This window comes from Eubalaena glacialis, chromosome 16 (genome assembly GCF_028564815.1).
Source record: "Eubalaena glacialis isolate mEubGla1 chromosome 16, mEubGla1.1.hap2.+ XY, whole genome shotgun sequence".
NCBI lineage: Eukaryota > Metazoa > Chordata > Mammalia > Artiodactyla > Balaenidae > Eubalaena > Eubalaena glacialis.
Window position 1 is genome coordinate 57,083,378 of NC_083731.1, and position 13,642 is coordinate 57,097,019.

Sequence of the window (13,642 nt, forward strand, 5' to 3'; positions counted from 1 at the left end):
CTGCAGGATGGCTAAATGCTTTAACCTTTTTTGCTCTTACAAATGTTCAGGAAATACCTTTGTACGGCATCTTTGGCCTTCTCCAGGTAGACTTCAGACATGGAATTGCTGGGTCATAGGTACATGTACCTTCACCATTACTAGGTGTTTCCAAGTTGCTGCCCAAACTGGCTGTACCAGTTTTGCACTCTTATCATCTACGAAGAAATCCCTACATCTTGGTCAAAACTTGATGTGGTGATGTGGAACTTTGTAATATTTGCCAGTCTGATGAGGGTAAAATGGTATCTCATAAAATTGTTTGTCACTAAAAAAAAATTTTGAATGGGAATGATCCATCCCTTCCCTCAACTTTTCACAACTTTCTCTCTTATATAGTCATTAAGAGTGAACCCTCACAAGGACTGCATTACTAATTGTCTAGATGTTTAGAATGAACAGATATGATAAAGGAAAGAAACATATTCCTGGATTCCAAGCTTCTCCAGGTCTGCCTTTGGTTCCATTCAACTTTGTCCTAGCCCTGGGTACCAAGGCTGGCACAAGGTTGCACTTCCAAAATTGTTGACTCAGTAGGGTATATCATATCCTTCTTGTTGGGGCATCAGAATGAGGGGCAGTGCATGCTGTTGTGATGTTTAAATAATAAACACATATAAAATGTACTTTAAAAATGTGAAATTTAGACAAATGTATTATTTTCACAGGTGCATTGTGGTTGCAAAGAATTTCTATGAGAAGAATGTCAGAGAGCTCTATGCAAAGCCTGAAAATAAATTATAAGAGCTCCTGCTTATTTATATTTAGTACCATCTACATGCCAAGGACCTGAGAATGAAAAAAGCAGCCCTTGACATCAGGGAACTAGTTGCCACTTCCAGCTGGGCCTCAGTGTTTTTAGAAGCTGGCCTGACACTCACAGATAGGCCCTGTTGTTCTTCTCAAGGAAATAACCAATCTTACAGAATAAGGTCAATGGGCAAATCACTAAATACCAAACCTCCCGAGACTATCAATGACTGTTCCTCCTTTGTCAGTTACAGCTTTAGCCTCATTCTTTAGCCTGCCATCCTTCTAGATAAGATTTACTAAGATGCACACTCATCGAACTGTCCCCAATCCCTGACAGCGCTGAAATTCAGAGTAACCCTTCTCATTCTTTTTCTGGAGTCTTCCAAAATCACATAACCGAAGTCCAAATCCTTTAAGTCCTTTCTAACACCCTCTTACTGAGAAACCCCATCCCATAGTGCATGTCCCATTCTTTATGAGTAACAAACTCCACTGGTTCAACTACACACGTTCCTCCTGGTGGTCTGTGGTGGGAGAGGCTTTCACAGACATTTCTAAGAACTTTACATATGCTATCTCATTTAAGCCTGACAACACTGCTTGTTAGGTATTATCATCATCCCCTTTTGCATATGGAAAGGTAAAAGAAAGAAATTTTAACATCACTTCCAACATCACATAGCTAGTAAATAACAGGCATAAAATTTGCATCTGGGTCTAACGGTAACCAATACATAGGAACTACTTGCAGTTCTCCTGAACTTTCTGTTCTCCTCAACTTTCCCCTAAAAATAAGGTGCTTTCTGAGGACAGAGACTGGCACAGAAATTTTGGTACAGTAAACAAATATAAAAACAAATAAACATAGAACAAACAACCCCCCGCCAAAAAAAAAACAACAACAAAAAACTGTAGTGTGAAGACTTACTTGAAACTAAGGCCCATTTTCTCAACCTCTGTGCTAATCTCCTGAGTTCTTAGAGTTGTTTCTTGTACCCAAATCAGTTCTGCATGTTTACCCACACCACCTCCATGGGTAGCAGATGGGTAGCTTAAGGAAACAGTTCAAAGGGAGAGGCTGCTTTTAAAGGGGAAAGAAAGCACGCTTATGTGTGGGAAAACCGCTTTGGCCTTGTATCTCGACTTTGGCTATACACAATAAACTCTTCGGAATGGTTTCAGCTCGAGGCCCTTCATTACATGCCCTTGAAGTTTTTTCAACTCTTTGTTCTTCACTCCTCTTGGCCTTGCTCCTGCCTGGAACGTCTTTCATCTGAAAGTCCTGCCACTCTTTTCTGTTCAGAGAAAACCTAGGCATCCTTTCTTTCGCCTTTCCAAATGCCCTCCTTCAGATTTAATATCAATTCCTCTCACTTTTGTTCTCAATGAACTTTTAAATTAACTGCTGTAACATTTACATTATTTTGTTATTTGTGTAAGGATTTGTGAAGCACATTAGACTGTGAGCTCCTTAAGGGCGTTGCCCAGCGCTGATTTTTGGTGGCCGTCTCTGCCACCCTGAGCGGGCTCGCAGCACTCCGGCACTCAGCAGGCGTTTTGACAATCTGTCGAGAAAGCACCTTATGGAGCGCCGTGGGCGCTGTGGTTCTCTCCCGCTTAGCACCCCTTCAAGTACGGGTCCCAGAACTACTTTTCCCAGTGGCCATCGCACCGAGACCTCCCGAGACGTGCAGAGAAGGTTAGCAGATGATTTCACATCCCAGCGCTGCTCAAATGGTGGTGTAGGGCGGGTCTCGCCAGACTCCCAGGTTAGCAGGAACCCATTCTCCAAATTCCAAATACACCCAGACAAGAGACTTGCCCGTAAATCCTCCACGCTTCCCCAAACCCGATCCCACCCAGTCCTCTTAAGGTGGGCTGCCTGGACCAACAGAAGCTTGAGCAGCGAAAGGAACGGGCGGAACAGCCAATCACGTTTCTTTTTGCCCGGAAGGGGCGGCTCCCGGGAGCGTCACTGACCGCGCAGCGCGGGATTGGCGGGTCCCGGGCGGTCAGCGGCGGCGGGAATTTTCGGATGTGTTGGCTGCGGCGCGGGATTGGCGGGTCCTGTGCGGTCAGCGGCGGCGGGAATTTTCGGACGTGTTGGCTGCGGCCCGGGAGGCAGCGGTTGGGCTGAACCTAACTGGCGGCGTGGGCGGCGGAACCGGGAAGGCGAGTGCGCCGCAGACCCCTGGGCTCCCGCCTGTGGCTTGTAGAGCTGCCGCCTTCTTTCCTCTTCTACTCCCCCGGAGCTGCCTGGAAGCATGGATCGGTACCGGCCACGGCTGCATTCCGCGGCGCAGGGCTCGGCCGCCGGGGCTCCCTATCCCTCCTCCGCCTCGTTCCGCAGCTGCCGGGACAGCAAGATGCCGCGCAGGAAGGGCCCCCAGCACCCTCCGCCGCCCGGAGGCCCCGAGGAGCCTGGAGAGAAACGCCCTAAGTTTGTAAGTTAGGCCTGAAGCTGGGGTGGGGCAGCTCCCACAGTGCCCGTAGGCTGCGGCTCGGTCCCGGGTCCTTCAATGTCATTCAGCTCTGACCTGACTGACAGCGTGGGTGGGCCCACAGGGCCTAACTGGGGGCTACATTTTGTTCTAGATTGTCAGAGCTGCCAATCTCTTCATAGATTTACGACGGCAGGGTCCAACTCTATTTGGATCCTTTGACAAATACCCTGATCAGTGTGTTGCCCCAAATTTTTTAAGGCTGACGTGAGAAGCAGTTCAAATGTCTGAGTACTGACGTCACTATGGACTTTGCATTTTTTTAAGTTAAACTTTTCCTTTCCCCCCCAGCATCTGAGGGTATGAGATATATCAAAGTGAACTTTTAGGTGATAGTATTTCTTTTTCTGCTTAATATTTAAATCCCAAGAAGAATTTTTAAAAGTAGATTATGGTTTTCCAAGTTGAAACAGCTCGTTTAAAAATTGGCGGGTCATGTGGTCACTGCTAAAGAATGTTTTGTTTAGTTTGGAAAGAAGTCTAAGTATTTGAAACCTGCTGTTCTGGTTGCTTCTCTTACTTCAACAGTCAAAGGAAGTGTCATGATTAGCGCCTTGTAAATCCTTCTGTTGGCATCAACTAGTGAAAGAATAGACAATGAAGATTGTTTTTGTTGTGTGTGTGTAAATAAATCACAAATTAATCACATAGAGAGTGGATACATTTGGGGTGAGACCAGTGGAATTGAAAATTTAATACTAACCCCTCCATTTTACGTAGGAATATGGAAAAACATTTTAGTCATAGGTGAAATTTTACAGCACAGCATGTGCCTTCTGTGAACAAATGAAAGTTGTTAGGAATGTAAGTCAGGATACACAAATTAAGGAAATAAAGTCTTCTGGAGGAGGAGTGAGTAGCTACATATAACAATTAAAAATGATCGATGAATAAAACTGAGAGCAGAGCTAAGAGATGTATCAGAATACTGAAAATGAGGGACAACATGGATTAATTACACAAAATTAAGTATCAAGATGGCCATAGGAATGGTGAAATTTTGCAGAAGGATCAACTATGTTGTTGATTGTTATCTTGACAGAGCTGAGGAATAAATAAGATAGGGTTAGATTGGCAATGAAAGATTCTATCCCATATGAGAAGAATCCACTGGGCAATGACTTTTCTTCCTTTTACAGTTTACTCTCTGGGTTAATGTTGTCATTCCATTTTGTCTCCGACTTCTGTGCTCCAGAATACATGAGGTGTAATTTTCTGTGACTCATTCCAGCACGGAGGTCATGAAAACAGAACCTAAGATAATATTTAAGTTTAGTTTCCTTGAGAAAAGTATCAGGTGATGTGAGTTCTAGGGTCTGTGCTGTTTTTCATTTCTTAGGTATGTTGTAAAGATGAAAAAATGTCTGAAGACACTTTTAAGCCTTAAATTTAATAAGCATCTAAAATACTGTGTGTGTTTTTAGATAGGGGTCTGATTTGAATCAAAACTTTAAATTAATTTAGAAGTAATTTGGATTCTTTGTAATCTCGCAAACTAATTTAGATTCTTGCTTACATGGTAATTTCTTGGTATTTTACATTTCACTAATTTTGTTATCAGCTATGTCTAATCTATTTAACTTGTGAATATGTGCGTTATCAATTATTTTTTTATTTCTGTAAGTTCCATTTGTTTCTTTTTCAAATCTGCCTGGTTACTGTATTCCTGATATTCCTTGTTTCTTATTCTTTTATTTCTTTAGACAATTCCTACTTTACTCTTTTTATTTGGCAGTTCTGGTATGTGCATCTTTGGACTGTCTGACATTGACTTGCACCTATGGTATCTTGGTCTCTCCCTCTGCACTTGTTAAACTTTGTATTTCAATAATTGCAAATTCAGTAATTTCATTGCTTTGTCTTAACCTGTCTTCTAGGAGGCCTAACTGGGGAGGCTTTTCTCTGGAGACGATCTGAGTCTGTTTCCACCAGGAGCCTGGGGTGCCACCTCCCTATTGAACTGGGCTCTTAGAGGGCCTGGGGTTCCAGGCTTAGCTCTAACTCTGTCCTGGCCTAGGCTCAGTATCCCAATCTCAAGGTTACCTTCTGAGCAGCCCTTCCCAGTCTGCCTACTTCTCACTGTTCTCAGTCCCATTCCAGTAACACTTGTTAATGGGTTGGAGGGTGATCTTTGGAGACCACCTCTTCCTCACGAGATCTCTGCAATGCCTCAAAAAATGATTGTTCAGTTGTTCAGTCTGCTGTACTGTCAGACATCAAGTTGGTTCTTGGCTTTCTCTTGATTTGGGATGAAGTGATGCTAGCTAGCCTGAATCTCTTCAGGTCACCTAGTCATTAGGTCACGTAGTTGCCTGGGGCAGCTGCTTTTGACTGGAACAAGTAATACAGGTTGGTGATGGGACAGGAGTAGGGATAATGTAGGTACTTGGTGTTTGCAACCACAAAGCTACAAACTGGTAGTGGAACTCAGGGCTAACCTGGCCACTGGCTCCTGTCTTAGTGTAAGAAGGCAGGAGCTCTGGTCCCCACTGAAGTCCTGTTTTACTTTGAACCTGGATAAAGCAGACAAACAAATCCTTGTCTTCTACTGCATGTTTGGTTGTGGGCCTCAGGTTACTTCTGAATTATGTATAAACATCTCTAGCATAGAACTTCTCCCCATAGATGTGTGTAAATAGTAGAAGTTTGTCTATTATAAATGTAGGATAGTTTGGCTGCGTAATGAATCAACTTCTTTTGGGCTGCTTGCGAACTAACCAACTTGGTTTCAGCAGAGAATATGGCAAGCAGTGTGTGTGTATTAAGGTACTGGGATAGTTACTGGGAGATGGCTTGCAAGTAGTGGAGGCTGGAAGGACAATGCAGGAACCTGGGTGAAGACTGTGAAGGGGAATAGAATTCAGTAGGATCATTAAACTTGTACCTGCCCTAGGTCACACCGTCAGTACCTGGATCCGAGTCCTATTTCCCTTCTAGAACAAAACAAAACAGTTTCTTACTTGTTGTGAAAAGCCTGTCAGTGATTCTGGGCATTCCATTCTTACCTCCCACTATTAGAAACACACAGTACGCACAGTGGTGGCCACCAGATCCAGAGTGAGAGCAGGACGTGTGGCTTCTGGAGAAGTTTCCATCTCTAGGATGTGTGCCAGCCCTTTGAAAGGGGGCCAGTAAATTCCATGATTCAAGCTGGAAGAGTAGCTCTTCTTTTTCAATTAGGAATATCCTTTAAGTTCTCACAGACTTTAGTGTAAATCTGGCATCTGTCTAATCATGGTTTCCATTGTATAGATTGTTATTGTCCAGTTATGTCATTACAGTACCATCAGTTTGGGTTGTGAGAGGTTTTTCACCATGTCCATTAATATCTGTATGTCTGCTGTGTTTGGTCATTGTTAGCAATGACAGTTAACCTTAGGGAGCCGAGCACTGTTCTAGGTGCTTCATAGCTTTCAAATGCTTTAATCCTTATAACAACCCTATGAGGTAGATAGTATTAATTAGCCTTGTTTGCTAGAAGGGGAAACTGAGGTACAGAGGTTAAATTGCCTTTGGTTGCACAGCTGCCAGTGGGCGAGGCTGGGATTTGAACCTAGGCAAGCTGGCTCCAGAGTACACATCCTTAGTCACTATCCTGTATTGCTCTCCCATGCTGGTGGGAGTTTTACTTTTACTGCTTTACTGCTTCTTTTTTCATTCAGGAACCATTAACAGTAGTTAGTAATGCCTTTAATGAATATAGAATTAGTGATTTCCTGATTATAGGCAGATTGTGAGGTGGGAAGAGGTATTAGGTTGGAGAACTTTTGCTTATTGTACTGGGAACTTGAGAGTTGAAATCGGAGTGGGCTTGGTGAGAATAGTGCCTGCTCGCCTTATTTCCTTGGGCTTATTTGGAGGCAGGTGTGGTAGGCTGAATAATGATCCCCCAAAGTTATTCACGTCTTAACATTCACGTTAATTCCTGGAACCTGTGAATGTTACCTTATGACAAAAAAAGGACATTGTAGGCATGATTAAGTTAAGTTTTAAAAAATGGGGATATTTTCCTGGATTATCAGGGTGGACCCTAAATGCAAACACACTTCCTTATGAGAAGGAGGCAGAGGAAGATTTGACTACAGAAAGGGAGAAGGTGAGGTGACTACAAGGCAGAGATTGGGGATGCAGCCACATGCCGAAGAATGCTGGCAGCCATCAGAAACTGGAACAGGCAAGGAACCCTTCTCCCATATTGGGAGATCGGCCCTGCTGACACCTTGATTTTAGCCCAGTTGAACACATTTCTGCTGTTTTAAGCCATCAGGTTTGTGGTAATTTGTTACGGCAGCCACAGGAAACTAACAGCAGTTATGAGGATGACCACATTGAAAGTTTTGGTTTCACAGTTTATAAATGTATGTTTTAGGAGAACCATCAGATTCATTTAAATCTCTTCCTGTGGTATCGTTTATTTTGGAAGATTTGTTATTTGAGCGAATATTAGATAACCACAGTTTGGTTTCCTGGAATAATGACTAGAAGCTTCATTCATCTTGCTGTGCTGTATCATTATCATAAAGCAACTATGATAATGACACCGGTGATTTCTGTGTGCTCTTTTTGAATTTATTTCTTCATTGAGTCCTCAGCTAAAGTGATGCTCTCAGTTGTCCTAGAGTTGCACTGTCAAGAATTGGAGATGGTGTTCTTAGTTGAAGGCTTTAGGCACCTGAGTTTTATTCATGTCAAAATTCCACCTAACCTAGCAGGCACTGAAACCTTCATAAGGTAAAAATCACTTTATTCAGTCCAGTCTTCTAAGTATAGTCGTCCTTCGGTATCCATGGGGGGGTTGGCTCCAGGACCCTCCTTGGATACTGAAATCCATGGATGCTCAAGTCCCCTACATAAAATGGCATAGTGTTCGCATATAACCTATGCACATTCTCCAGTAAATCATTTCTAGATTACTTATAATACCTAATACAATGTAAATGCTATGTATATAGTTGTAAATACAATGTAAATGCTATGTAAATAGTTGCTAGCGTGTGGCAAATTCAAGTTTTGCTTTGCGGAACTGTCTGGAACTTTTTTTCCCCAAATATTTTTGATCTGTGTTTGGTTGACTAGTCAGATTCAGAACCTGCGGATACAGAGCGTTGAATGTAAATTGCTCTGAATCATCGCAGACTTTCTTTTCTTCTATCCTTCTAACAGGAAAAATAAGTTTACTTTTGTTTGTTAATAGATGATTTATCAAGAAAACAAAATATATCAAGTGGCTTTTGGGGAGTATATTTAGCTGCTGAAAATGGATAATATATGGTATTTATTACTTCTGGATCACTCTGGATCTTTTCTTTGTGAGTAAAAAGGGGTGGGAGCAGGGATAATTGTCTTAGATTTAGAGCAAGGCTTAATTGCTTTTTTCAAAGACTTGGGTCTTTAATTATGAAGAAGCAAACTGACATACATTTATTGCACTGTGAAACCTTGCATCTCATCTAGTCTGTCTTGTAACAATTGCTTCTGAACAGATGTTACCTGAAACACCTTTGTGCAGTTGGTAGAATGCTAAAATTTGTCATGCTTTTATTATTGTTGTCTTAAATTAACTCTACTTTATGGCATAACTTTATTGCTGTGTCCTAGAATCTTTATATATTTATTGCCTTATAGATTGGATTTAAAATTGGCTTTTTACATAGAATGTAAATTAACCTGTGTATAACTTGTTTATGCTTGCAGAATAATACAAGAAAAAACTGCTGTGTATTACACTAACGTAATTGTCTTTAACTCAGCACATAGTATCCTCCAAACTAGGAATGAAATGAATGCTACAGAATATGCTTACCATCACACTCTGCTTGTTTATCCCAGAAACTAATTTGACTTTTAGATCTATAAAATATAGATTAAGCATAACCTTTTACTTCATGAGATATTAAGGATCAAAGCACGAGCTTTCTTTGAACAGGATCTACAAAGGTAACTTTCTCTCAATAGCAGGAGGGTGGCATTGAAATACCTTACCATTGGGAGTAATTTTCTCAAATAGCAAATCACATAATCATTATTAACTTAGAGGAGAATTTAAGAGTTTCAGTAAGTTAAGTTTTGGTGCTGGAGTATTCAAGTTTCTATCTAATTAATGAAAAGTACTCGGAAATGCTTTGCCATAGATTTTATTCTTCAAAAGACCCACTGCCAACCTTTCTCACAGTTTTTTGTAGAAGAGGCATTATGAATAATGTTTATGAGCAGTGACTTGTACCATTTTTAGGGCTTCGATTCCAGCTATGTCACATATTAGCTGTGTGAACTTGGGTGAGTTATTTAGCCTCTCTATGTGCCTGTTTCCTCATGTGTAAAATGGGGTTGTTGGGAAGATTAAAAGTTAATGTCATGGGCCGAGAACAGGACCTGTAACAGCACTGTAACCTCTAAATATTTACCATTTATAGGTTTGTTGTTGTCATCATTAGCAGTAATAGTAGTAGTAGTAGAATTTTGGTCTAGATTTTAGGGCATTGGGGATGTTACATTGGATATATGAATAACTTTCTTATACTGGGAAATCTTAATTGGACCAGACTTTTTCCTCATGTTGAGGCGGAGGCATTCTGTTCCCAGGTCTTATCCTGGCAGGTCAGGTGACATGTGCATTGATGCAGACTTCTGATTCTTATGGCTGAAAGGTCAGAGCAAGTTTCTGAAGCTTTCTGAGGGGTATGTTCTTATTTGTAAAACGAGTTTTATGCAACTATGAAACTTAGGTACCAACGAAACCTACAAAAAGAAACTTGCAAAGGAAACGACCTCAAACTTAGGAAAAAAAATTCTTGTGATACTCCATTGTGGATTGAGTGATAGTAAAAATAATGTTACTTATCTATGTACAGATATAAAACCAAGTATAACTCTTTATGCTTATGGCTCTTTTACAAAACAGATTTACACATAAAATCCAAAACAAAACTATAAAACCCATAAAATTTAAATTAACAACATTAATTTAATGTGATTGATAATTATTTTTGTTGAAATTAAGTCATCATTGTTGGATTTAATAGTGGAAAGATATGTGTGAGGTTTGCTGTTTTCCTTTTTGTCAACTTGACTCTTGGATAGAAATGGAATTCCAGAGCTGAGGAGGCTAAGCACAGACTGATGGCTCCAAAGATCTGGCTCCACACTGTTGGTGGAGGCCTGTTATCTAACATCCCTGTTTTTTTCACAAGGTCTGGACTTGAGGTTCTGGGTGAAGTAATGAACTCTTATGATAAAAAGAAAAGAGCCATATGTAAATTTTTTTGTTTTGTTTTTTTTAAGTAAATTATATGAAACTGTTGAAAAAGAGCAGAAAGAATTGGAGCCAAGACCACCAGCCTCTATATTCATTTTTCTCTTGAAATTTAAGTTTCCATAGCTTTGGGTATATCGTTCCTTGAATAGTGTCATTTTGGAATTATTAGAGCTTTTCGAAACTGAATTCTTCTTAAGTGCAGGAGCTTGTGAACCGTACGTGGCATGATGTCTATGTTGTTGGGCCTGCTGATACCATATTGGTAGAGCACACAGATGCAGGCATGGTCACCAAAAGTGCCTGATGGAACGTGGTTCTAGAGGGGTCATTCAGATTGTACAGAACGTGCTTGCTTTATTTCTAACGTTTAATATAATCTTGGAAAAATACAAAGTTTCAAAAGTCTGATAGAATTGGAGAGTCTGTGGAAGGGCCCTGCAGACCTCAGTTGGAGGAACCTGGAGATGACTTAAGAGGACGTTAGGAGAGTCCTTGAACAGGCAAAGGTTTTGCACCTTTGTTTAGTCTTTTGTTTCATGATGAGCGAAAAGTGATTAGCAAGTGTTTATCAGTAGTGAAGGATGCATACAATGTGCTTTAAAACAGTTTACCTCTAAGTGCTTTTCTAAGGGTCAACATTTCCCTTGCAATCTTTAAACAATATACTTTATCATACAAAAGAGGTATAGAACACCATGTAACTGCTCACCAGTAAGCTTCAGAAATGAAACATCATAAATTCTATTGAAATGTTCATTTCTTCCCTTTCTATTTATATCTCCTTATAATGTTTACTCTTCATTTCTTTGAAGTAAGGGCTTACAGGATTTCAATTTTTAAAAAATTTTGATTAATATTTTTGTTGTTGTTGTGGGGGGTTCCAATTTATATCTCTCTCTTTTCCCTGAAAATAGATCCATGAATGGAATTACTACCTAATAACTTTCTAATTCCTCCATCTTTGAGCATCATAGCCCATCTTAAATACCAGAAAAAAAGGGTATTTTTCCCTAAAAATAGATCCATAAATGGAATTAATACCCAATAACTTTCTAATCTCTCCATCTTTGAGCATCATAGCCCATCTTAAATACCAGAAAAAAAGGGGCCACTGGGATTTAATGTATCAAACATGTACTAAGAGCATCCTGTGAGCTGAGGGCCTTGGGGTATACCCAAATAGCTGTGGTCCACGTCAAACCTTCATGGATTAAAGATGGCTAAATATCCTGCTCAAAGCTCTCCAAGGAAATTATTGCCAATTCTAGGTCATTCTAGATGTTAAAAAAAAAAAAAAAGTATATGCGTTTTTTTGGGTTAAGGTGTAGAATTTCTTGAAACTCTCAGTAAGATACATGGATTAATCTAATTGTAAGATCTGTAATGTTACATTTCTTTAGCTAATTTTATTGTGAGGTGTCTTCCCAAGATGCGGGGGAGTTTACCCTGTAATTGCTGCATTTTCCTGAGGCAGGCTGTTTATTTGGGTGTCATAAAAATGAAACTTTGTAACATTCAATTTTTAACCGGGATTTACAAATTGGTGACATTGATTATGGACTGTACTGTAGTATTAAACTGTTTTTGTTTATCAAAACATTGGATAGAATGCAATTCATAATGACAGTTACAATTCATTTCTAATGAAAAATTGACAGCCCGAGAAATGAACATGAAAAATAGAGTGCACATAATCTACATTCAGAAACTCAGTATGACAGTTTCATTTCTTTATAAAAGGTGATGGTCTTCATTAAAACCATGTTCTAACTGCACTCATCCTATCTTCTGAGGGTATCATTTTGCTCTTATTGATATGTTATCTCGAGCCTGCTTTCAGCTGCTGTATGCATATGTTTGTAAGCTTTTGGAAGTCACTTTCTCTCTTGGTGGTGCCTGATACAGGCTTGAGCTTATGATGTGAACACTTGGCTAATTGAAAATCTATGCAAAACTACTCTTGTAACCTTACACCACCTGGTTCATTAATCTATTCATGATTAATTTTAATTTAAATAATATTGATATACCCTAAATGTCTATTTTCTTTTTATAAAAGATTGCAGTGGTGGTGGGTGAGGACATGTAAAGACTACCAGAAACATATCTGGGTCACTGGAGAACTGAGCCTGCCGACTCAAGCTCCTCCAGGGGCCTGGCAGCGTGGCTTTAGAACACCCCCTCCAACCCTCCAACCGCTGTGATAAAGAGGGCTTGGGCTGGATTCAAATATGGCTGTATGTCCTTGGGCAAATTAACTTCTGTGCCTCAGTTATCCTATCTGTAAAATGGAATAGATAATCGTAGTATTGTGATGATTAGTTGAGGTAATGCATGTTACAATAGCTTGGGCACAGAGCCTAGTAGTTAATACATGACAGCTGTTATTCCAGATCTTTCTGGATTTACCATGCGGCTGGGGCCCGATAAACCTGTTGTAAGTTGAAAATATAATAAGTCACAAATGCATGAAATATGCCTAACTTACTGAACATTATAGCTTAGCCTAGGCTACTTTAAACGTGCTTGGAAAACTTACATTGGCCTATGGTCAAGCAAACTCATCTAACACAAAGCCTATTTTATAATAAAGTGTTGAATATCTCATGTATTGAATACTGTACTGAGAGTGAAAAACAGACTGGTTGTGTGGGTCCAGACTGATTGTTTCTCTCGTGATCGCATGGCTGATGGGAGCTGTGGCTGCCGTCCGCCCAGCATCACAAAGGAGTATCCTACCACCTATCACTAGCCTAGGAAAGGATCAAAATTTAAAATTTGAAGTACAGTTTCTATTGAATGAGTATAGTTTTCACATCGTCGTAAAGTTGCAACTTTGTAAGTGGGAGACTGTAGTTTTTATTCTTTTGGTTCCCGAACCCCAAAATAGGGGAGATTCCACCTCTGTAGTGTTGAATTCTCTCAGGCTGGTCATCTTGAAGGGCATGTTACATGATCTCAGTTATTGACAGCATTTTGACCTTTCTTCTGCTTCCCACCTCCCTCCCTCCTCCTTCCTCCGTTCCTGCTGGACACCTGCATTGTGTCCAGGGACCTGACCTTAATTCCAGTGGGGAACATGCCAAGAGGCTTG

General features: G+C 40.5%; 1 protein-coding gene across 2 annotated transcripts in view; it reads left to right on the forward strand.

Moving 5' to 3' along the window:
• Positions 1 to 2,917: 2,917 nt before the first annotated feature.
• DIAPH3 (diaphanous related formin 3) overlaps positions 2,918 to 13,642 on the forward strand; it is a 571,929-nt gene continuing 561,204 nt past the window's right edge. For both annotated transcript variants that reach the window (XM_061171200.1, XM_061171201.1), the window contains exon 1: positions 2,918 to 3,236. In XM_061171200.1, the coding sequence (XP_061027183.1) occupies positions 3,057 to 3,236 (180 nt within the window). In that variant the 5' untranslated portion in view covers positions 2,918 to 3,056. The remainder of the gene's footprint in view (positions 3,237 to 13,642) is intronic.